This window comes from Eublepharis macularius, chromosome 10 (genome assembly GCF_028583425.1).
Source record: "Eublepharis macularius isolate TG4126 chromosome 10, MPM_Emac_v1.0, whole genome shotgun sequence".
In the NCBI taxonomy this organism is placed as follows: domain Eukaryota; kingdom Metazoa; phylum Chordata; class Lepidosauria; order Squamata; family Eublepharidae; genus Eublepharis; species Eublepharis macularius.
Genome location: NC_072799.1, coordinates 10,247,069 through 10,272,512, shown reverse-complemented (window position 1 = coordinate 10,272,512; position 25,444 = coordinate 10,247,069). Strand labels below are relative to the sequence as shown.

The 25,444-nt window shown below is 47.0% G+C and overlaps 1 protein-coding gene across 1 annotated transcript in view; it reads right to left on the bottom strand.

Moving 5' to 3' along the window:
- The window catches only part of ADAMTS3 (ADAM metallopeptidase with thrombospondin type 1 motif 3), a 152,480-nt gene that overhangs the window by 113,209 nt on the left and 13,827 nt on the right, over nt 1–25,444 (bottom strand). Inside the window, exon 3 of the mRNA XM_054990701.1 lies at nt 16,414–16,811. Within this exon, the coding sequence (XP_054846676.1) occupies nt 16,414–16,811 (398 nt within the window). The remainder of the gene's footprint in view (nt 1–16,413; nt 16,812–25,444) is intronic.

The following is a 25,444-nucleotide window of genomic DNA, read 5'->3' as shown; positions in this document are numbered from 1 at the left end:
GCCAGGGGAATGCCTGAGCTGTGTTTCCCCTCCTTCTGTCGCCCTGGAAACCCGAATGGAAGCCTAGCTTTCCTTGATCAGCAGGGCTTCCTTCCAACCATGGAGCAGCAAAGCAGTCACCAGTTGGGAGAAGACACCCAGGGGAGGGAGGGGGAGGGGGTGTTCTGTAGCCATGGGCACTCCAATCTCATCCCTGCAAACCCTGATAGGCAGCTCAGATGGCCAAACACAAACACAGATGCCGCCGGCATTACCCACCGTTCTTTTCTCGCCAGCGCGCTCCTTTTTGGTCTAGTGGGCAGGCACATGGGGGTTGCTGCCGGTAAGCAGCCAGACCCCCTGCCCCCTGAGGGGAGGCGGCTCATCACTGTCTCCCCGTGCCCGCCGGGCCCGGTGGCCGCCGCTAACACCCACCTTCCCACATAGCTGGGAATAGCAGTGCACCCCGCTTTGGCCTCCGTGATCCACGGATCGGGAACGGGAGATGATCGGTGTGGATCGTTTAGTTGGGATCGTCACCGGCGCTGATCCATGATCAGCTGGATCGGCAATTTTTTTTGGATCATGCCCATCTCTAGTTATTATCCCCACAATGCAGCTGGTGGGCTGGGGCTGAGAAGAGCGGCTTACCCAAGGTCACCTGCTGAGCTCATGGCAGTAGTGAAAGTCAAACCAGCAGAGTGCTGATTCACAGCCCAACCAGTTCACCACTATGCTACAGCAGCTCCTGTAATAATAACTGTACTTACATACTGCCCTTCTGGACAGATCAGCATTTTCATTAGCCCCAAAATACAGCTGGGGAGCTAGGGCTGAGATGAGTGGTTCATCCAAGGCCATGTGCAGAGCTCATGGCAGTAGTGGAAGTCGAACCAGCAGAGTGCTGATTTGCAGCCCAACCACTTAGCTGTCCCACTACAGCAGCAATTTGGAGGATCCTCTGTCAGGAGCAAGATTCTCTATGTAGTACATCTTTTATCAACTGTTCCTCCAAAAAGCCCAGGTTCTCCCATACAGTTTTCCTCTCTTCCATTTTATCCTCACAACGACCCTGCGAGGTGGCTGAGACTGTGTGACAACAGCGGGCCCAAAGTCCCCTCAACCCCCAGCAAAGTTTCATGGAAGACAGTGGATTTGAAGCTGGATTTCCCGGGCTTTACTCTGATACTCAAATCTCTAGTCCACACAAAAGATTCTCAGAAGAACTATGAACATAAGATGTCCAGGAATAGCCACTTAAAAACAACAACAACAGAGCTTTGTCTTTGCAAACACCAGGTGATTTGACTTTGCTTTTCCACACAAAGTGGAAGGTATTAAACCCGCACAAGCACGAAGTTCTAAATAATCATCAGTCTCTCATACCCCTCACTGTACCCTATTTTAGCTGAAGCATTTTTTAAAGAGTTGGCCCCTTTAGAGGAAGCAGCGGCTATTTTTAAACTGTAGCTCATGCTGGCTCCAAGCCCTACACCCTCGTCAAACAGGCCAAGCTGTGACATTGGCCTGAGCAGAATCGCTCCACCTTCAGGGCTGCCCCATCACCAGGCAAGCAAAATGTGCTTTTCTTCTGCTTCTGGAACCTTTTGACCAGCTTTGCGATGCAGGTGCAAAGAGCCAAGCATCTTGCACAGTTGGCTGCAGCTTTCAGAGGGATGTTCTCAAAGCACTGAACCTAACAGTTGGGGGGCCCCTAGCAGTTGGGGGGCAGTTAGGGGGGGCAGCACTGCTACCGGGATGGGGGGGCTGACAGAAAAAGAAAGAAGAAGAAAAAGGAAGAGGAAAAAACCAAACCCCTCCCCAACAATAGAAATAGAAATTAGGACTAGGTACCAGTTTTCTATATAATCAATTATATAGCTTAACCCCAAGTTAACCCTAAGTAACTACTTCTCCTTTCCCTCTAGAACATATTTCATCAACTTCCAATGCACAACCCATCAATTTATTTCTCTCTGTTTCCCACAAAAAATCAATAAGGAATTTCCAGATAACAATATATTTGTCCAGTGACGAAAGTTTAGCCATTTCTGCATAATAATAACAACAACAACATTCGATTTATATCCTGCCCTTCAGGACAACTTAACACCCACTCAGAGTGCTTTACAAAATGTGTTATTATTATCCTCACGACAATCGCCCTGTGAGATGGGTGGGGCTGAGAGAGCTCTGAGAGAGCTGTGGCTGACCCAAGGTCACCCACTGGCTACAAGTGGAGGAACAGGGAATCAAACCCAGCTCTCCAGATTAGAGTCCCGCACTCTTAACCACTACACCAAACATAGTCCATCATCTTCTCCAGCCCTTCTTCTGTTGCAGGTAATATTGTAAATTTCCATTTCTGAGCATCTAACATCCTCAGTGGGTCTTATTTCTTTGTATGAAGTACTGGAGAGGGGCTGTGGCTCAGTGGAAGAGACTCTGCTTTGCATGCGGAAGGCCCCGAGTTCAATAAGAACATAAGCAAAGCCATGTTGGATCAGGCCAGTGGCCCATCCAGTCCAACATTCTGTCACACACAGTGGCTAGAAATCCAGTGCCATCTAAAGGACTGTCAGTGAGGCCAGGACACCAGAAGCCCTCCCACTGCCTTCCTTCCAGCACCAAGACAACAGAGCACCACCTCCCCACAAGAGAATACCATCTATCTCCTGTGGCTAATAGCCACTGATGGACCTCTGCTCCATATATTTGTCCAGTCCCCTCTTGAAGCTGGCAATGCTTGTAGCTGCCACCACCTCCTGTGGCAACGAATTCCATGTGTTTATCCCCAGCATCTCCAGTTAAAAGGACCAGGTAGTGGGTGATATGAAAGACCTGAGACCCTTGAGAATTTCTGCCAATCTGAGCAGACAATACGGACCTTGATGGACCAATGGCTTGATTCAGTATCAGAAGTGTCTACTGGAAGCAAGAAGCTCTGGAGGGGTGAAGAAAAGTCGGGCTGAGAGGAGAACAGCACCTTCGCCCAGCTCCTGTCAGCAAGGGGACTCCAAGATGAGGTCTCTCTATCATTTGAGGTCTATGCTTCCATGTTTCTCTCGAGCTACTAACATTGGAGGGGAGAGGGAGAAGATTTGGAAGGCAGCACTGATGCCTGGAAGAAGGTCTTACGTCTTTCCTATCCACCAATTCTCCTTTCTTAGCAATTGTTAATTTGGTGTTGTTTTTGACTCACCCTGGGCTCCGAAACCAGAAAAATCCAGGCTACAGGGGAAAATGACTGGGGTGGGGGGATTTGCAAAAGAGAATTAGATGATGTAGGAAGAAGCAACTTCTCCATTCACCCCTACAATAACCTCCATTCCTGCCATAACTTTTAGGACACACGTTTGCTGGTATAACACGGAGTTCTACCATTCCACTTTGTTGTACTCTGTGGGCGAAAGCCCTTTCGTTTGCAAAATCTCTTGGAAGTGAGTTACTGTTTTCACCCTCTAAAAGCACAAGGCAGCCGCTTCTACTTGGCTGAACAAGTGCAGTCGAAGTTCCAAGCCGTTCTACTTGTGTGTCAATTCAGTTTTTCCTATGACCCAACAAGCCCTAGAAGAACAGGAAGAGGGAAATGCACCCCCTTGGAAAAACTATTATTTCTGAAGGTGGATTGGGGGCCGATGAATCACACTTCCAAAAAAACCAGATGAACTATATAGCAGAGGGGAAACTACAAATGTAATTTGTTTTAACATGCAGAATAATACACAGTGGAAAGAAGGTGCCCCCTGTGCCATAGCAACTCATGCCCAATTTTATGGATGGCTGTGCTAGATGAGATCTAGGGGAACACATCAACATTCCCGATTAGCAACAGCAGCTGAGACCAGGGGCAGGCACAGCGCTAGTTCCAGGTGTAGAGATCTCTTGGCAGGAGGCTACAGGTGGACCTCCAAAGTGGCACCAACAGAAAAATCAGGCAAAGGACAGCGACTTCTCAAATCTCACTTACTGCTCTCTGGCAGAGAGTACGTGGTGGCATGCAACATCCACGGACGCCTGACTATCTCACAGAAAAGAGCCACCATTTTTCCTTATGGTGGTAGCATGCATACCAAGGAAAGGAAGAGGTCTGATTTGAGATGGGCATGAACCGGGAAAAAACAAACAAACCGTGAGGTTCGTGGTTTGTCCCGTTTCACAAACCACGAACTTTCAGTTCATTTGGTTCGTGAAAACGTTACTTCCAGGGCAGCAGTATAATAACAACAACAACATTCGATTTATATACCGCCCTTCAGGATGACTTAACAACCACTCAGAGTGGTTTACAAAGTATGTCATTATTATCCCCACAACAAAACATCCTGTGAGGTGGGTAGGGTTGAGATAGCTCTGAGAGAGCTGTGACTGACCCAAGACCACTCAGCTGGCTACAAGTGGAGGAGTGGGGAATAAAACCCAACTCTCCAGATTAGAGTCCCGCATTTTTAACCACCACATCAAACTGGCTCTTCCAGGGCAGCAGAAAGCCCATCCCCCCTGTTTCCAAGGAAATTGATTGATCAGAGCCCGGCTGTCTGCTGTGACGAACTACGAAACGAACCAAACGAACCAGCCTAAAAGTTTGTGGCAGTTCGTCAGAAAGGGGCTCTGACAAACCGCCGGTTCACGAACCGTGAACTGACCCGGTTTGTGACGAATTTGGGTTCATATTTCAGTTCGTGCCCTCCCCTAGGTCTGATTCTTCCATAAAACCCACGACCACCACTCAAAAAGAAAGAGAGAGAGAGAGAGAGAAGATGAGGTGCAGTAGGTACTGTGATGCAGTGGCAGGCCCTCCCAAGGCCTCGGACACTGCCCAACAATGCGTACCTAAATGTTAAGGGATGTTGTCATTCTCCAATTGTGGTGGTGGGAGAAGGAAGGATGTGTAACAGTGGTGAAAATGGGATTTCTCAAGAGCTTACTTGGAAGAGGGGAATGGAGAATGCATCAGCACGTTCCCCTACTCTCCTAGCAAAACTAGTTGCCGACCATCAAACGCTGTTCCTAGAAAGAAGGGAGAAAGTGATTCCGACATGACGTGCCCCAGTGATGCAAAGACAAAATAGAAAAGATGCAACCGGAACAATAAAGGCATCAGACAGGATATCACGCTATCTGAGATCATTCTATTTTACAGTAACCCAGAAACGGGCCCTTCACCTAAAATGAGAGCTCTCTCCAACACAGAACATTAGCCAGGAGTCAACCGTGGTGGAGGCTGGCCTTGGGCAGCTTCCGCCCAGCAGCATTCTTGAAAGTTGCTTTTTAAGAAGAGAGGAAGGGAGGTGGAGTTGGCAGGCAAGCGTAGGACTCTCTTCCAAGCGTAGGAAGAAGCTGGCATGGGAGCAAAGGAAAAGGGAGGTCAGCAAGGGCCAAAAACAGAAGGCTGTTCCCAAAAGGATCGACGAAGGGCTTGATCTCGAGCTCGAAGGGAAGCAGATTTTTGCCCAGGGCAAACGTTTTGCGCAGGGTCTCCCAAATAAAGAATCTCCAAATATCAGGGGGCACAGGGTAGTAGGGGGAGATACTTCAACTGACGTATGCCCCTAAACCTTCTTCCCCTTGCAAATGCAATGAACTCTGTAGAAGACTTGCCTCCCGGGCACTTATGACTGACTAGCAACAAAGCCCGATGTGGGGAAAAAATACAACGGGGTCTAGAAAGGGGAGGGCAGGCAGGCAGGCATTCGCTCCTCCTCTGTTACTGATTCCAGCTGGTGAAGGAGTGGGGTGGGCATTGTCATCTGCTCCACACCTGATCTGCCTGATCTCGGCCATGTGAAGGAGTGGTGGGCTTTGCTACCTGCTCCATGTGTGATACATGCTGGGTAAAGGGGGGGGGCAATGCCTCCTGTTCTGTGCCTGACTATGGCTGGGTGAAGGGGGGCATGTGTCACCATGGACTTCTTTAGTCATCTCCCATCCAAGCACTAACTAGAGCCAACCCTGCTTAGCTTCCAAGATCTGATGAGACCAGGCTAGCCTGGGTCATCTAGGTTATGATCGAATAATCTGCACTACTCCTACCATCTCTAGTTGTAGACTAACTAGTAACAAAGCCCGTTATGGGAAAAAAATACAAAGGGCTCTGGAAAGGGGAGGGCAGGCAGGCATTCGCTCCTCCTCTGTTACTGATTCCAGCTGGTGAAGGAGTGGGGTGGGCATTGTCATCTGCTCCACACCTGATCTGCCTGATCTCGGCCATGTGAAGGAGTGGTAGGCTTTGCTACCTGCTCCATGCATGATACATGCTGGGTAAAGGGGGGGCAATGCCTCCTGTCCTGTGCCTGACTATGGCTGCGTGAAGGGGGCAGGCACTGCCACCTGCTCCACTCCTAATATCAGCTGGGTTAAGTTGGGTGGTGGGCATTGCCACCTGCCTCACTCCTAATACCAGCTGGGTGAAGGCGGGATTTGGGCATTGCCACCTGCCCCCATCCTGCTCCCGGCCTGGGCTTCCCACCATGGCACTTCTTCTGGAGGGACATGGTGCCTTGCCTAGGCTTCCCTCCATGGCAGCGCCCTCTGGTGGTGCACCAGGGTATAAAGTGAGTTGTCTGAAATACGCTTACTCAATTATATAGTAAGATGAAGGGCTACCACCATAATTCACAAAAATTCTGGCCTCTGTGGCTGGCTGCCTTGAGCATGTGCAGAATTTCTTTCATATGTGAACAGAACATTTCCTTACCTGTTCTGGTATCCTGATTCGACTGTGCATTTGTATCTTCCCCTCTTCCCCAAGGAGCACACATGATTGTCCCTTCTTTGTTATATCCTTACAACAACCCTGCGAGGCAGATTAGACTGAAAGAAAATGACTGATGCAAGCCTCAAGGCAAACAGGGATTTGTGCCCAGGTGATGGCCGCCTACCTTGATACGGCCCGTCTGGCCACCTGGATTCATACCAGGGTAACATCGGGTCTAGACTACTGTAACACTCTCTACGTAGGTCTCCCTTCCAAGTCAACTCAGAGACTCCAGCTCGTGCAGAACGCTGCAGCTTGATTATTATAAGAAGCTGGCCAAAGCACGCATATTATTCCTGTTCTGCAGTCACCCCATTGGCTACCCATCAGTTACTGGGCTCAATTCAAGGTTTTGACTCTCACATACCAAGCCCTTTATAGCCTTTAATATTTTAAAAACTGGGGACAGGGGAGCTAAGTATGAATCACTGCCTGAATTCCTCATGCAGTAGTGATTCTAAACAGGGGCTTGCAGCTCCCCAGGGGGAAATCTACATATTTTGGGAGCGGGATTCAGAACAGAGCAGGGATCAGATGCTTTTGAGATTTTAGGATACTAGGCAACTCCCTTCTGCGCACTAGTAATGCCTTCTAACAACCAATAGTTTTGCCCTCCCAGAGGATAAAATTCCCGATCTGAGATTTCTCTCTTTAAAAAGAGGCACACAGCAAAAAGAGATTCAATCTAACATTTAGGAGTTGGCTGGTGGCCATCAGGATACAAAGGTCTCATTGAGTGTGTCCTTGAGATTTGTGTGTCGTAGGCATAAATATCATAAATATACCGACATCAATAAGGTCGCCTTGTCTGGAATTGTTTTGATATCCTTATTTTTTTTTTTTTACTTGTGACTTGGAAGGCTTTTGATAACAGTACAAGGCTGTCAATGACAGGACGTTTTGGAGGTTCATTAATTCATAAGATCACCAGAATTCGGAAGCAACTTGATGGCACGTAACACACACACAGAAGGGGTTGGGATAATAATGAACGTCTAGTGAAATCCTAAGCAGAGTTACTCCAGCCCATTGAATAGGCTTAGACTGGACTAACTCTGTTTAGGAGTTCACTGTAAAAGTTGTAAACGTTGAATTTTGGGAAGAAGCAGTATCACTCTGGCTAAAAATTCACTACAAGCTGAAGGGCCTATACCCTTCCTTCTGGCCTCGGACCCCTATCCCATTTGGTCTCCACAAATTCTTAATAAGATTAAACAGATTGGTTTAGTCCCAGAAGATCTCTTTCATGGAAGCCTACAAATGGCAAGAACTTCCATCACACAGAGACTTCTTGAATTACAAAATGAAGAGGCTCTGCTGCCCAAGAACTTCAAACATCTAAAATCCAGCCCCTGTTTTACTGCTGCTCCTTCCCTTTCCAACATCACTCATGAGCCTTATAGATGGGCATTCTGCAGAGCCCGATTTGAGGCACTTCCTTCTGCCGTATTGCAGGGGAAATTTTCTCTTGTGCCAATGCTTGAACGCCTTTGCCCATGCATGACCAACATGGTGGAATCAGTCACTCATGTTCTCTTATTCTGCGAACTCTATCAAGAGGAAAGGGCTTGTCTTATACTGCCTCTCTTGTCTAAATTTAACCCCTTGCAGTCCTATCTCAACTTTAGACCAGAAATCCTGAGCAACTTCCTTTTAGAAGACACTCAAGCTCAGTGACTTATACTGAGGCCAGATTCTGTTCCTTAGCCATTAGGAAACGCAGACTCCTTTTAGCTGAAAATGTGGTATAATTGCTTTTGCCATTTTTTCTTAACTCTCTTTTATCTTCATTGTTTTTATTTAATCAATTCTTCCAGCACTAATGCTCTGATCTTATTGTTATGCCCTGATGGAATAACTTATTTTTTATCGCAGATTTGTTTTGTTTTACTGGCTTTTGCTGTAATAATAAATGACTGACTGAATTTTAGTAGCAATCAAGACCAATTTATTAAAAGACTGCTTGGGAAGGGATCTGAGCAGATTCTGAATCCATGCTGGAATGCCCACCGAATGGGTTAGATCTCTACCAAGCCAGTGGTAAATAGTAACTAGCAGGGTGCTGTCAGACCACACGTCTAGCTCTGTCCAACAAGGTCCAATTCCAGTTGTGTATTTTTTTCCCCTTTGTGAATGCAAATTGCTTACACTATTAAGGACAAACTGCATATTATAAAAACTACTCACTTACCCACCCCCAAATAATTTTAGATTCAGCAACATTTTAGGACTAAATTAGACAATATCAGAGCTCACATTAAGGTGTGAGCACAGGTGTGGGAGCTCCTTTCTGTTTGTCACCCCCGGATGGAATCAGCCCAAATGGACCCCTTCCACACGCATCAAGAAAAATGTCCCATGTCTGCCCACCCCTTGGGGCAGTCCTTCTCTTCCTGTTACTCCCAGGAAGAGATACCATCTAACATTTGATCAAGATTTGAGTCCAGTAGCATCTTAAAGGCCAACTAGATTTCCGGGGAGTGAGCTTTCAAGAGTCAAAGCTCAGTTACCTGATGAAGGGAGCTTTGACTCTCAAAAGCCCTGGAAACCTAGTTGTCCTTTAAGATGCTACCAGACCGAATCTTGCTCTTCAACTACAGGCCAACACGGACACCCACCTGAAACCATCTAGAATTTGGCCTCTTCACATGTTTGATCCCTTGTAGGTGTCACATTCGTGAAACCAACAAGAGAGGAATAGTCTCCAATATATAACAGTATGGGGGGGGGACTAAGTCTACGGAGACTATCTAGACCAATCTTTCATCACCAATAATGTTGATCAGTTCCCAAAACAGTTTGTGCAATTATACATACAAATGCTTTTATCATAGAAGCGAACGGGGCTTATTTTCAGTGGGAACGCGGTGGAACGGAGTTCCGGCACCCTGTGAAAATGGTCACATGTCCGGTGGCCCCACCCCCTGATCTCCAGACAGAGGGGACTTTAGATTGCCCTCCACGCTGCTGACGGGCATGTGACCAGCCATGTGACCATTTTCACCGAGGGCGATTTAAACTTTTAAAAACTCCCCCCTTGTTCCAGCTAACCCAAAGTGACGTCATTGTGCGGTCCTGAGTTCCACCACCTCTTTTCCCAGAAAAAAAGCCCTGGAATTGATCAATTGCAAACCACCAATCTACAAGTATCTTTAAGTACAGCCAATGCTTCACATAAACTATATTTGTTTTGGGAATTGATAAATTGATTATTATTGGAAAGATTGATCTAGATAGTCTCCTTGGACTTAGTCCCTCCCCCCCCCCCGGTGTGGTGTCATGTTCCTGCCAGGGTCTGAGAGCCAAACTACAAGTGACGCCAGACACAGGTTGGACACTTGTCAGCTTCCCTCAAGTTTTGATGGGAAATGTAGGCAGCTTGGCGGAATGGAGAGCCAAACTACAAGTGACGCCAGACACAGGTTGGACACTTGTCAGCTTCCCTCAAGTTTTGATGGGAAATGTAGGCAGCTTGGCGGAATGTTGGACAAGTGACAGTTGAAAAGTCAGAGAGCCAAGCTGCAAGACCAAGATGCCTACATTTCCCATCAAAACGTGAGGGAAGCTGACAAGTGTCCAACCTGTGTCAGGCATCACTTGTAGCTTGGCTCTGAGAGAGAGAGAGTATGGATGATCTGTGAACTGTTCCTAAACTAGATCTGGCATTGAACATGGCTAGTCAGCCAGTGAGCTTTATGGCTGTACCGAGATTAAGGGCCAAACTACAAGTGATGCCTGACACTAGTTGGACACTTGTCAGCTTCCCTCAAGTTCTGATGGGAAATGTAGGCAGCTTGTCGGAACGTTGGACAAGTGACAGTTGAAAAGTCCATTGGACAGCAGTCGGAGAGCCAAGCTGCAAGACCAGGATGCCTGCATTTACCATCAAAACTTGAGAGAAGATGACAAGTGTCCAGCCTGTGTCATTCGTCACTTGTAGCTTGGCTCTGAGATGGCCTCTTCATTGTACTATGCTGACTAGATGTATTTGCATAACCAAACCTGAAATACTGGGTGCTTGTGAAAGCCAGCAAAGTATTGCATGAGGCTTAAGAGCAACTAACCTCTCTTTAAGACATTACTGGACCCGAATCTTGTTCTTCTACTACAGTCCACGTGAAACTAACTTCTCTCCTGTTTCCTGTCCTTGGACTTGTTCGAATGGAGAAACTTCTTGGAATGAAGGTGGGGGTTTCAGCCCTCAAACTCCCAACAGGGGGATGAGCCCAGACTGGAAGGCATTTCTCCACTTGGCTTTTCCAAAATCAGCCCCATATTAGGGATAAACACGTTGGATAAGATCCCTTAGGATCCATTCCACTTGCATCAGCGCTCCCCTCTTTGAGCCTCTTGCATTTGGAGAATGGATCTGCACAGAATGAATGTGTGTTGATAGTTGCATAATCCAAACACATTTGTAAATGGCAGCTTTTCGTTTTTCTTTGGCTATTGCCGTCTGCCGCAGGACCCTCGTTTTCTGCATCTGCCATCCCAACTGCCCTCTGAGTTACGTCCTCTTTAAAGACTTTCTCAGTTACAAGATTCCCAAATGTTTCTATAAAAGCATCCACTTTCTCATTCCAAGGTATTGCTCAAGCAAGAAACACATGTGTACCCTGATGACGACGGTCTTAGCATTCGGTTCAACAAAGTCCCATAAATCAAAGAAGATCTCAAATAGTTTTGCGAAGTATTTCACGGGTTGCAACACCAGCATGCCTGAAATCTCACAAGCCAACCTGGCACTGGAGCTCCTGACGAGTGTCCGGCAACAAGCAGGGGGTTCAATCTGGGTCACGAAAACATCCAGTGCTGACTAAACCAGTAAAGGAATTAGCTACCTCGCTTAGTTCCACAACTTTCATTCTGATTATGTAAATGTCAAATGTTCAAGAAGAGACACAACATTGAGAGTCTCTCTACACGAGACGAATTACACAAGGACGCTCAAGTGAAGGGAGATGCAATGTTAGCCGGGAAGCTGAGTTTAAAAGACAAACGGAAGACTCTGTCAGTTTCACCTCTCTAGAGTCCGCAAAGATTGCTCCTCAGAGGGTTTATTTCCTCTTTGTCTCCAAAGGGGAGGAGAAATTGACAGTCTTCAGGGAGGCAAAGATGAAACAAACCAACCCTCTGAGGAGTAATCTTTGCCAGCTCTAGAGAGGTGAAACTGACAAAGCATTTTGATCCCTTTTAAAACTCAGTTTCCTGGTTAACACTGCGTTCCCCATCACTTGAGCGTCCTCGTGTAATTCGTCTCGTGTAGAGACTCTGAGACAGAAGCGTGGGAAGGACTCCAGCATTTATTCTGGAATGAACAAATGAATGAAGTCCTTCTTATCCCATCCCTTCCCCAAGGACACCAGAGCATCATCCACAGCTCTTCTCCCTTCATTTTATCCTCACAAAAACCCTGTGAGCAATGTTAGGCTAATAAATTAGTCCACAGTCACCCTATATATTTTATGGCAGGATAGGAAACCTAGATTGCTCTGTTCCTAGACTAAGACTCTAAAACAAGGAGAGGGGGAAAAAGTCTATCAATGAATATGTTGTTAATGACATGCATAAGCCTTGGTTATTCTCTTATGTTGTGATCTCACTTCACCTCAGTTGCTTGGGCAGAGAACTCATGCCAGGACAGGGCTGCCAACCAAGGCTAAACACCAGCAGGAGTTACCGAGGGAGGAGACTCGATGCACTGATATAGCTCCCTCTGTGCTAAGAGAGGTGATGCCGTTGCTAGGAATGCTCTAGCATTTGGGGAAAACTCTATGGTTTAACTATAGAGTTTTGCCCAAATGCTGCAGGTTCCACACTGATGTGCTGAAGTCACTTCTGGGCACATGGGAAGTGATGTCAGCACATCAGGAAGCTGCCCGTCACTCCCTCATTTTCCTTCTACCCGTCAGCTGAGCAGTGGCAGGATGAGGCCATTAGTGGCAGAGGATCCCCCACCACTAGTCGGAAACTAGCAGCCCAGTGCCACAGTTTACCTTCCCCTCTTCTAACTACTACTCTACACTGCCTCATACCAGCTATCAGCAGATCTTCAGCTGCTACAGGTCAAACCTCCTTTTATTCCAGTCCTCAGATGACTTCCAAACTCAATAATTGGCAAGCTAGCAACCCCATCTGTGCAAAATGTAATACCTTCCTACAGCTAACCACTGGTCTATGGGCCAAGCTCCAAGTGACGAACGACACTTGCCTGGCAAGCGAACAGACTCAGAGCCAGACTACAAGTGAGGAATGACACTTGTCTGGCAAGTGAACAGACTCGCGTGTATTCCCCCCTGTTCACTTGCCATTCACTTGCGTTTCACTCGGTCAAGTGGAGCACAAGTGAATGGCAAGTGAACAGGAAGGAATACACGCGAGTCTGTTCACTTGCCAGGCAAGTGTCATTCCTCACTTGTAGCTTGGCTCTATGTAACATCAGTGCAGTGGTGCAGCTTCCCTGAGCCTCCCTGAGCCCACCTTTGTCATCCGCAGGACTGGGCCAAGAAACTTCCTCTCATATGGCACGCTGGCATCCCTGCATGTAAGTGGACAGCAAGTACTAACTGGTGTAGAACTGGAAGAAACAGATCTGACGGTAAGGGGACAGAGTTGGAAGACTGGCAGCTATCAGCTTGTTCTCTGGTTCCCATGGCAATTCCCCAGTGCCACAGATGGGGCAGGTGGCTGAGCAAGCACCCCCTGTCCTCCCCCCTAACTTTCTCTTCAATGCAGGGGAAAGCAGCTGAGGATTCCTTCTCAGCCTCTTCCTTCCACCACTTGTTCTTTTATCTGAACAGGAGAAAATAAAAAGGTGGCTTTAGGAACACCGTTTGGGCAGAGCTACGCATGCTACCCAATGACCAAGCCACTGAAAACCGAGTCTGCACATATCAGGATTTTGGCGCCCATTTTTTTTTCTGGGCTACGCCAGAGTGTGGCACTATCAGGAACAGATTTTATACATGCACAAAAGGTGACTGATATGAACATCCCAAGGGGCTCTCAGGACCAACAGCTTTTTTATCCCAGCATCCTGTTTCTGATGGTGGTCAGTTAGATGCCACAAAGAGACCGACACACAGAAGTCACAGATGACAGCCTTCACCTGACAACATCTCCGCAGTATCTGACAGTCAAAGAATTGGATCCTACTGGCTTTCTGGCTTGATCTTGCCCAATTCTCCTCCTCCCTGCAGCCCCCATTCATCATGGCTTTTGTCCACTTGGGCCCCAAGATCCCTGGCATAAACTCTCATCAGCAGAAAAGGTGGTAGGAGCCAATCCATAAGCCTTCCATTTGGTGACCACAGCTAATAGCCAACAGTAGCCCCATCCTCCATGAATCTATCCACTTCCCTTGTAAGTTCACCCAATGGCCATCACAACATCTAGTGGCAGGGAGTTCCACATACTGCTGTGTAAAGTTACACTTCATTTCGTCTATCTACTGCTGCCAATCCATTTCACAAGGTGACCCTGAGTGCTGGTATTATGGGAGAAGGAGAAACGCTACTCTCCCACCTTCTCTCTCGTGGTAGACCTCCTATTTGCCAGGCTCTGTCAAGGCAGCCAAGGAACCCAAGCACTCCATTTCATCTCACAGTGCTATTTAGCCCTTCATCCCCACACACCTTCTCCCACCCCAGTCTGTATCACTGACTGCCTGGCGCTAAGACTCTCCCTACACAAGATATCTTACATGGGGTTTCAAGTGTAGGGAGACGCCATGTTAGCCAGGAAGCATAGTTTTAATTTCAATTAAAATGTCAATTTCACCTCTCTACACAGAGCCAGCAGACATCACTCCTGGGAGGGTTTGTTGATTTCATCTTCACCTCCCCAAAGGTTCTGTCAACTTCACCTCCCATTCCCAGTGGAGAAGATGAAATTAACAAATCATCTGAGGAGCAATCTCTGCCAGCTCTGTCTTTTTAAACTACCCTTGTGTAGAGAGATGACATTGACAGAGCCTTCAGGGAGGTGAAGATGAAATTAACTAATTCTCTGAGGCGTGATCTCTGCCGGTTTTGTCTTTTAAAACTACCCTTGAGTAGAGAGATGACATTGACAGAGCCTTTGGGGAGGCGAAGATGAAATTAACAAATTCTCTGAGGAGGAAACTGCCGGCTCTGTCTTTTTAAACTACGCTTCCTGCTAACATTGCATCTCCCTACACTTGAGCGTCTCCTGTGTAAGACGTCTTGTGTAGAGAGACTCTAAGATACATGTTCTGGTTCAATTGTCTGTGTTGCCTTAAAGTGTCTCCTGGTTCACAAACACCTCTTGTTAAGGACTAGAGCTGAAAATCAAAAGGCGGATCAGAATCTACAATGGGAGACTCAGGGCTCATTTCGAGCGGGAACGCACAGGAACACAGTTCCCCAAAGCAGTCACATGTCAGGTGGCCCTGCCCACCTGGCTCTCGGCCATTTTGGGCCCATTTCAACCTGGATTGGGGCTGAAATGGCCCGGATCAGGCCTCTGACGGGTGGTGAATCATTCTCCCGCTCATCAGTGGCCTGATCCTGACCATTTTGGGGGCCCTTTCAGGCATTTTCAGCCCCTTTTTGCCATTTTGGGCCCAATTTCAGCCCTGAATGGCCAGGATTGTGTCCAAAACAGCCAGAATAGGAGATGTCAAGGGGTGTGGCATATGCAAATCATTTATACTAATGACACACTTCCGGTGATGGCAAGAGGTGTGGCATGTGCTAATGAGTTATGCTAATGAGTTCCTCCAGCTCTTTTTCTACGAAATGACCCCCGGGGAGACTGAACAATGGAGCTGATTCCACATGGACAAACCTTTAACAGCATTCTTAATGCAGTTTTGGAACAAGAAAAGTTTTCTGTTATCATTCTTTCGTTAGAGCACAGAACTCTGGATGCATTGCATATCAAGCGCAAATCCAAACATGTCTTTGGAGGATAAAAAAGCCCACCAGAACGGAACACCAAATATGAACAAAGAAACATTTTACATCAATAGCAAATGGCTTTTGAAAAGAAACTTTTAAATGATGCCAGGGACTTGGAAGATGGATACTGAGTGACAGCAGCCTCCGCTACTGCTGCCTGGCCTCGCCACCATCCCCCAAAGATGAATCTACAAATGAACTGAGAAATGCAGCAGTGAGAATTTTACGTTTAAAAATTCTCCCAGTTAAGCCACGATTAGGGAAGAGTAGAATGCAGAACTAAGCAACAGACTAAGGAAAACCTACTTGGACCTAACCCCACATTTCTATACACTCTTGGTTTCTATATATACTTGGATGCTTTTTGTGCATAAGAATCTCCTCCAGGAGAGCAAATATATAACAGTGCTAAGTTGTCCAAGGACAAAGTTGCCATCTAAATACAACCTAAAACGCCAGTGTGGAATCAGTAGTACTCTTCTCACAAAGGACTGCAGTGTCTGCTGTGTGGGACAGTCCAAATGAATTGCTGGATCCCAGGGAAGGGTGGAATATTGCTGAAATGAAGCAGAAATGCCTCTGAATGGCACACCATTAAGAGAAAGCCTATATACAGTATCTCCAAGCTGTTTGGAATAAGAGCAGAATTGGAAGGAAACATTTTGTTTTTCTTGCTAGAAGTTACGGACCAAATGGTATTGCTATCAAAGAATACTTAGATGATTTTTTAAAAAGGTTATATTGACTATATCTTACCAGACCATCGCAGTTGCTAATAGCTACTGATGCTCCTGGGATATCCACAAGGTCTCCCACGTAAGCACAACTGGTCCAAAGTGGTTCCTTTTTCCATATCCTGTCTGTGACACCCTCAGTCTTAACATTGCTAGTACCATTTCCAATTTCCACCGAATCTTCGTGCCACTCCACCACTGCTCCAGGAGCTATCAGTCGAGTGTTCGGCCGCAGCCGAAGATGGAAATCCCTTCCAAAAGCTGATATATTGAAATACAGTTTTTTAGGGCTTGGGGATACGTCCCTTCTGGGCCTTCTTAACTGGCTTGCAGATACGACGTTGGAGACGTAGCTTCCGTCCGCATCCGTGCTGACCGGGGTTGCTAAGGCATACTGTTTTACTTTGCTGGTTGGTGTTTCTATTCAAAACAAAGATCCAAGATAAAAGAATTAACATAAGAAACAAAAGAGAGACCAACAGAACAAAATCTATCAAAGCAGCATGCCAAAGGCAGGTAATGGTTTCAGAAGAAAGACCCACATCACAACAGCAGAACTTCATTACGCAAAAACAAAGGAATATCCACAACAAAGCCTGGTAATAATAACTGTGCTTACATACCACTTGTCTAGAAAGATCACTCAGAGCAGTGAACAAAGTCTGTGTTATTATCCCCACAATATACCTTGGGAGCTTGGACTGAGAGGAGTGGTTTATGCAAGGCCACCTGTTGAGCTCATAGCAGTAACAGAATTCGAACTAGCAGAGTGCTGATTTGCAGCCCAACCACTTCACCACTGTGCAGTAACAGAATTCGAACTAGCAGAGTGCTGATTTGCAGCCCAACCACTTCACCACTGTGCAGCTTTCAATAATAACAACTATACATCTAGACATATTAGTGCCCCACTCAAAGTGGTGAATAGAGTGTTATTATCTCCAGATTGCAGCTGGGGAAATGGGCTGAGTACCACCTACTGCACTCATAGGAGTAGTGGGAGTCAAACCAGCAGAGTGTTGATTGGCACCCCAACCACATAGTGCCCCATTCACAGCAAGCACTATCCCCAAAATACAGCTGGGGAGCTGGGGCAGAGAGGAGTGGCTGACCCAAGGCCACCTGCTGTGCTCAGGGCAGTAGTGGGATTTGAACCAGAAGACTGCTGATTCACAACCCAACCACTTCACCACTATGCTACAGCAGAAAATTGGACTCTTCACCTATCAAGATCAGTTTTGTTTGCTCTGGCTGACAGCAGATCGCCAGGGTCTCCGGCAACGGTCCCTCACATCACCTATTGCAGGTTCTTTTGTCTAGAGATGCTGTGGATTGAACCCGGCATCTTCTGCATGCAAAACAGACGCTCTGCCACTGAGACATGACTCCACCCCAAACTCTTGGCTCAAAATAGAGGGGTTATGGATGAAGATGCAAAAGTTTTCACAAAACTGACCACTTTATTTATTTACTTAATTCATTCATTTATGCCCCACTTTTCTCTCCAGTAGGGACCTAAAGCAGCTCACATCATTCTCTTCTCCACTATATCCTCACAACCACCCTGTGAGGTAGGTTAAGCTGAGGGCCAAGCTACACATGACGAATGACACTTGAACGGCAAGTGGATTGAGTGGAGGGCAAGTGAACAGGGAGAAATACACTTGCTGTTCAAGTGTCATTCGTCATGTGTAGCTTGGCCCTGAGAGAGTGAAAGTGTGAGCGGCGCAAGGTCACCCAATGAGCTCCCATGGCAAAGTGGGGAGTCAAACTCGATTTTCCCAGATCGTACCCTAATATTTTAATCACTGAACCACACCGGCTCCACTTTCTCCCCCTTTCATCACCATCCGTAAGTAGCAATCGCAATTCTCTCTGGTATCCCATTTTGTTTTTTATGCACACGACACTGCAGTGAGACGTCCCAGATCTTGCCCTCATTCGGGTTTGACTTTGCACACAACCAAGCCTCCCTGCTTCACACTAGTGTGTTTGGGGTAAAGAAATAAATGGTGCAAGGTAGCAAAAGAGAATGTGATCATTAAGGATGAGCCAATAGGGACACAGTAGCTAGAACCACTGAGAGCCAAAATGGTATTGAGCTAGGTGCAGGGTGACCCAGGTTCGAATCCCAACATACCCATAAAACTACGGAGAGATCTTGGGTCAGCCATGCTCTCTCAGCCAAACCTTACAGCTGCCCTGTACTGAATCAAACCATTAATCTGTCAAGGTCAGTACTGTCCACTCAGACTGGCTGTGGCTCTTCGGGGCCTTTCACATCACCGATTCCTTGATCGTTTCAACTGGAGACTTTCTCTGTGGAGGCTTTCTCTGTGGTGGCCCCGACCCTATGGAACGGCCTGCCTGAGGAGGTCAGGGGAGCCCCCACGCTCTTGGCTTTCCGCAAACAATGCAAAACCAAATTATTCAAAAAGGCTTTTTCTCAGCTAAGAGAGCGGTATTGCAGGAAAGGGGTCCCAGATGTTTCGCTAATGAGTTAGGAACCATAGACTTCACTATTACGTTGCCGTACATATTATCTGTTGCTTTAAATATGTACTCTTATATACTACCTGTGCTTCATGTTGTCTGATATCAGCCCTAGAATTGCTTATGTTCTGTTTCAGCAATTTCTTCAACCCTGTATTGGATCCTTGCTAATGCTATGTCTTTGTAAACTTGTATTCATTTACCCGATGACATTGTTTATGGAAATGTTCTTGACAGTGTATGGAAATGCCTGCCCTTGTCCTTGCTACTGATTGTACTAATCTCACGCTATGTAATCCACCTTGAATCTCAGAGCCAAGCTACAAGTGACGAATTACACTTGCCTGGCAACTGAACAGACTCTCGTGTATTCCTCCCTGTTCACTTGCCATTCACTTGCTCTCCACTTGATCAAGCGGAGTGCAAGTGAACAGGGAGGAATACACGTGAGTCTGTTCACTTGCCAGGCAAGTGTAATTTGTCACTTGTAGCTTGGCTCTCAGTGAGAAAGGCAGACTATGAATGAATGAATGAATGAATGAATGAATGAATGAATGAATCCCCTGGCATCTCTCATTAAGAGAATCTTGGGTGGCAGAGGTTGGGGTAGGCCTTTCTCACATGAGACCTTGGAGAGCTGCAGATAATTCTAGGCAAGATGGATCAATGGGTTAGTATAAAGCAGCTGCATCACTAATTGGGGAGTCAGTGGTGAAACATGCTTCTCACGTCAAAAGTCCCAAATTCAAACCCTGACATCCTTTTAAAGGATTTCAAGTTGCAGTGATCAGGAAAGACCTGCAGAGCAACTGTCGACTACAGCAGACAAGAAGGTAGCTTCATCTGTGTATATGTATATGTGTATCCCTTTCGACCAGTGCAGCTCACAGTCGCTCTACACGTTACTTCTTTTACGAGTTCTCCACGGAGCCAACCCGTGCTTCACACAGGCACACATCAGCTGGGGGAGTAGCTTCTATTAAAAAAACAAACATGAATGTATAAATGGGCTCGGAAAGGCGCTGCAGGGGAAGGGAGAGCTAACATAAGAACATAAGAGAAGCCATGTTGGATCAGGCCAATGGCCCATCCAGTCCAATACTCTGTGTCACACAGTGGCCAAAAACCAAGTGTCCTTAGGAGGTCCGCCAGTGGGGAAGGGACTCTGGAAGCCCTCCCACTGATTGCCCCCCCAAACACCAAGGATACAGAGCATCACTGCCCTAGACAGAGAGTTCCATCTACACCTTGTGGCTAATCGCCACTGAAGGACCTCTGCTCCATATGTTTATCCTGCCTTTAGAGCTCCTGCCTTTCTCCCAAGCTTCCCCCCCCCCCATGCAAAAATAATGCAGGGAAGAGTTTTCCCCTTTCTGCTGTTGCACGTGCACACAATACCTCCACGTGGAGCAGCAGAAAGGGGGAAATGTCTCCCCTCCACAACGTTTTTGCATGAGGAAGAAAGCTTGGGAGAAAGGCAAGTGCTCTCCCTCCCTTGGCAGCAGCTTTCTGGGTCTATTTGCTGCTCATTTTTTTTAAACAGAAGCTAATCCTCGAGGTAATGTGTGTCTACAAGAGGCATGGGTTAGCACCATGGGGGACTCGTAAAAGAAGTAACGTGTAGAGTGACGGTCACACACACAATAGCAAATCTTCCAGTGACTAAACATCATGAGCACATTTTTAAAAAATGGAAACCTTGAGTAGAGCAAGGCACCATCCAGACATCCTCAGAACGACGGTGATTTTCCTCTCTCTCTAATCTGCAGTTCCAAAGTCGCTTTTAAAGTCCGGTAGTCATTTCCCCAGATTCCAGCGTGTGGGGGCAAGGAAGCAATTTTGCTTTCAGAAGAGAAGAGCCAGCTGCCCGTAAGCAGGTGGGAACAAACAAGAGGAGGAGGGAAGAAGAGATGATATTTCAGCGGAATTGTCTGCAGTCAGCAGAGGTCTTTTCCAAGTTCGGTACATGGAGAGCTGGAAGGGATTTTTTTTTTAAGTGTTCAAAGGCAATTAAAATTAAATGTGACATGCTTAAACACTGAAGACATCCAAATTTCTCAACTGGCTCCCTTCATTCTTTTTCCAGAGTCTGCAGTCTATGGAAATGCAGTTCCATCCCTTGGTGGTGGAATGGAATCTTTGTCTCCTCGTGCCCCCCTCCGCATTTTCAAGCGCATCCTGTTTAGCTAATGCAAAGCTCAACAAAAAAGGCATGTGGGTGAAAATGCTTGCAGGCAAATTTCCAAACACATTTCCTTGGTTCCGGTGGAACAGCTAACGGAGAGAGGAAGAGGAAAGGGGCCAGGGTATCCCTGGGAACAACGTCCCCAGAAGTCAATTCCCAAAGTGAAAGAAAGTACCCAGGTGAAGAAAATTCAGCAAAGTTCCTCTAGACCTAATCCCACACTTGGAGGTAGGGTTGCCAACTCTGGTTTGGGAAATTCCTGGAAATTTGAGGGAGTGAAGCCTGGGAAGGGCGAGTTTTGGGGAGGAGAGAGAGCTCAGCGGAATATAATGCCATCGAGTCTGAACTGATCTTTCTCATTAGTTGTAATTCTGAGAGATCTCCAGATTCCACCTGGACATCGACAACTCTACTTGGAAGGTATCTGGGAAATGTAGGCCCAGAGTGCAAATTTACAGTAAGGCCCTAGGCCTTGAGCAAGAAGCTCTTCTGTGGACTACAGCCTGCTCCAGGACCATGAACTGCCCTTGATCCAAGGAGGGAGGGCAGAATATAATCAGCGACATAGGAACTTACTTTCACGACAGCAAGTTTTTTATTGATTTAATTGTTTTTATGTTGGTGACTTTTACTGACATGATTTGTTTTAATCGTCTGCTTTCTTGTTTTTGTTTTTATTGTTGTAAGCCACCAGAAGTAGGTCTGGAGTGACAGTATACAAATTTTCTTATAACAGGGCTTTATGTAGGGTTAGACAAAGCAAAAAGACTAAATCTAGGGGATGTGCAATCAGCTGAGGATAACGTAGGGTTGCCAGGCCCCCTCAACCTCCCGGCGGGGGACAGGGGTCTGGCACTTACCTTTGGGGAGAGGGGGGTGAGGGTGCATGGAGCGTGCGTGTGCGCCCCCACAGGCACAATGATGTCACTCCAGGAGTGACGTCATTGCACGGCCCCTGGTCAGGGCCGTTTTTGAGCACTGCAGAGCTTACTGTCCTTGTTAGCAGCACTCCTGCACTCTGCAGCTGCTGAAAACGGGCCCAGTTTGCCATGGATCGGGTCCGTTTTGAGCACTATAGAGCACAGGAGCACTCCCGCACTCCACAGCAGCCCCGATCCAGCCCCAAATGGGCCCGATCCCAGTGGCTGTGGTGAACAGGAGTGCGCCACGCTGTGGGGGAGTGCGCAAGGAAGGTGCACACCCCCACTGCTCAGGTATGTGGGGGCGGGGTGTGGGGCCCAGGAGTGGGGGATCCCTAGCTTTATGGCACGCCTGAAGCCAACTCTGCTACCTGGACCTGTTCCCTGAGTACTGCATTACCAGAAGCAAAGTACTAGAAGCAAAACCAGCCCAAAGCACAGACAGGCTACATGTACCCTGCCAAACATGCATTAAATTCAAAGTTGCTTCTCTTCTGCTTTCTATCACGCATAAAAAATAGTTCCAGACCAAAATGTGTTTTTAGCATCACTTTTCAAAAACACCCCAAGAGTACATCTAGACCCCTGGTGACAGATGTTGGTTTTAACAGCTAACAAGGACAGAAGGAATTGCCTTAGGGAAAGGAAGGTGCTCTCAACTAGGACATTTCCTCCTCTCAAGGGAACCAAACTCCTTTTGGGATGTCACAGGAAGATTCTGCACCAGGCTTTACCAGATGTAAGAACCGGCAAGGAGCCAGTGGTGGCTGTTACTAAACCTCAGAATTGCATCTGATCCCAAATGTACATCCATCCAGATACTTCCTTAGGAATCTGAGAACCTAAGACAGAGATCCACAAAACACTTATGCTTCCTTCTCTTTGCTTAAACGGTATGTTTTCAGGCTTTCACAGGACTGATCACTCAGCCCAGAAATCTACTTAGAAGTCTATCGAGCTGAGTTCAACAGAGCTTGCTTAGCAATGAGTTCGGCTGAGAATTTAAGAATGCAGTCCCAAACATCTCAATGTATGTCTTCCCAGGTTCAGGCACCTTCTTAGCTTGCATTTGAGCAGCACTGAAGAGACACAAGTTTCATAAAAGCTGGAAGTTTTGCATCTCATAAAGCAAAACAGTGGCTCTTTGCAAGACAAGGCTAAATAAGGGGTGCCAAAGAGTCTGCAAAATTAGGCATGAGATGGGAGTTTTGTGACTGCAATTTTTATACAGGCCCTTATGAAAAGCAACTGCACTGGAAGCGGGACATATTGGGGTTGGATTCAACCAGCTTTTTTGCTGGAGAAAAAGGGGGTGAGGGGTCCACTTTGATCACTGCTAGGACCAAAGCCACGTGAGACTGAGACTGTAGTAAAAAAGGCAATTGAGGAAGACTGAGTGAAAAAGCTGGCTGGATCCAACAGCACTGGAAAAGGCTATGTGGACTGGGACCACAGCATGGGAGAAGGTTGGGGGGTAACCGGGGTGTTTTTCTGGGAAAAAAGGTGGTGGAACTCAGTGGTGGAACTCAGGACCGCACAATGACATCACTTTGGGTCAGCTGGAACAAGAAGGGAGTTTTTTAAAGTTTAAATCACCATCGGCGAAAATGGTCACATGGCCGGTGGCCCCGCTCCCTGATCTCCAGACAGAGGGAAGTTTAGATTGCCCTCCCCGCTCCCAGCAGTTCCTCTAAACTCCCCTCTGTCTGGCGATCAGGGGGCAAGGCCACCAGCCATGTGACCATTTTCAAGAGGTACCAGAACTCCGTTCCACCACGTTCCCGCTGAAAAAAAGCCCTGGGGGTAACTATTCTCCTCGTTTCCCCAGTCATAAATGGATCCCCAGGCTAATATAAGCCTCAGTAGAGAATAAGAGACATCTTCCCATATTGTTCCTGTTTTCCCTATTGGAACTTAAAACAGCTGCGAAACCAGAAAATGACACGGGGGTACACTAACTTCTTCACTCAGAACCAGGTTTAAATGATTCTCCCTTTTAAAGCCAAACGAAATTCCACAGCTCCCTGACTGGAACATTCCTTTTTTCCTGAAGCCACAATCCAGGATGTATTTTCCAGCAAGTAAGTCCCATTGAACCAGTGGGACTTCCTTCCTTGCTTGGCATCGGGCTGTGAGCTGACAAAAACTGTCGGAAATATCCACAAGAATCAAATGGGGGCCGTTCAAAATTTCTCCGGTCAACTTGGAGCGAGAGTGGCCCTTTCACCCTCCCCCCACCCCCGCCTTACATTTGGTGGGAGTCGAAAGCGAGCTTTCTCAGACGCGGCTAAAAGCAGCTGTCCAGCATCATCTGGGTAAGTCCATAAGCCAAGCTCTTGTCAGAAACTCGTCAACGTTATCGGTATTCTGTCACCTCCCTGCTTGTATGCCGTGTGGAATTCCAGACTTTGGAGTGCTGAGCCAAGAAGGCTTTGCAGGATAAAATACTGCCCAAACTTCAGCCGTTCTTTTTTGCTAGCCACAACAGCTAAAAATATATTTACTGAGAGCAACATGTCATCCGATGACGCATGAGAATTGCTTTGTGTCTTTAAATGATCCATGCGCATGGAATACGCTGCTCTCTGATGCAATGGTTGTATTCTATACCAGATTCGGTCAGCTTCTCCAGAATCTATTCTCCAAAAGGTAGTGTTCAAAAGCGCTCCATAATAAAAAGCTGATGCTATTAAACAGTAGAACTCTTGCTTCATTAAACAGCATGCACGGGTGAAGTCTGAGGAATGTAGCATTTAAGATTAGACTATGGGGACTTCTGGACCAGTCTTCAATAGCAGAGCACACACTTTGCATGCAGCGAGCCCAGAGTTTCAAGTGGAGGAAAGATTCTCCCAGAACTTGCTACTCAAGGTCTTTTAAGTGTAAGTGTCAGGGGCTGAATTTGGGATCTTCTGCCTCCAAAACAAATGCATTAGTACTGAATCATGACTAGAGATGGGCACGAACAGCAATACGAACGAAAAAAACCCCACAAACAGCCCAGTCTGCTGTTCGTGAACAAGCTGTTCATGAGGCCCCATCCTAAACGAACAGGTGGTCCTTGCAAGCCTCATTCATTGCTGTTCGTCAAGCCAGTCTGGCACCTGCAATCAATTCCCCTGGCAACTTAAGCAGGGATTCTCTGAACTCTGAACTCTTGGTGTTGCCCTGGAAACCCCAATCTACGCCCAATTTAGCTTGATGGGCAGGTCTTCCTTCCAAGTGTGGACTGGAGCTCCAAATTTGTTACAAGAGGAAAAGACCGGGGGGCGCTCCCAGCTCTGGCTTTCATGGCGAGACAGCTGCTGTTAGAGAGACAGGGTGAGTGCATTGGAGCTTGAATTTTCTTTGTTTATGGGGGGGTAGGGATCTACCCCTTCAGGTTCCAGGGCTGCTGCCAGGCTCTGGGGCCAAGCTATTATTTATTATTGGTACCTTTCCTGCTGCCTGCTCAG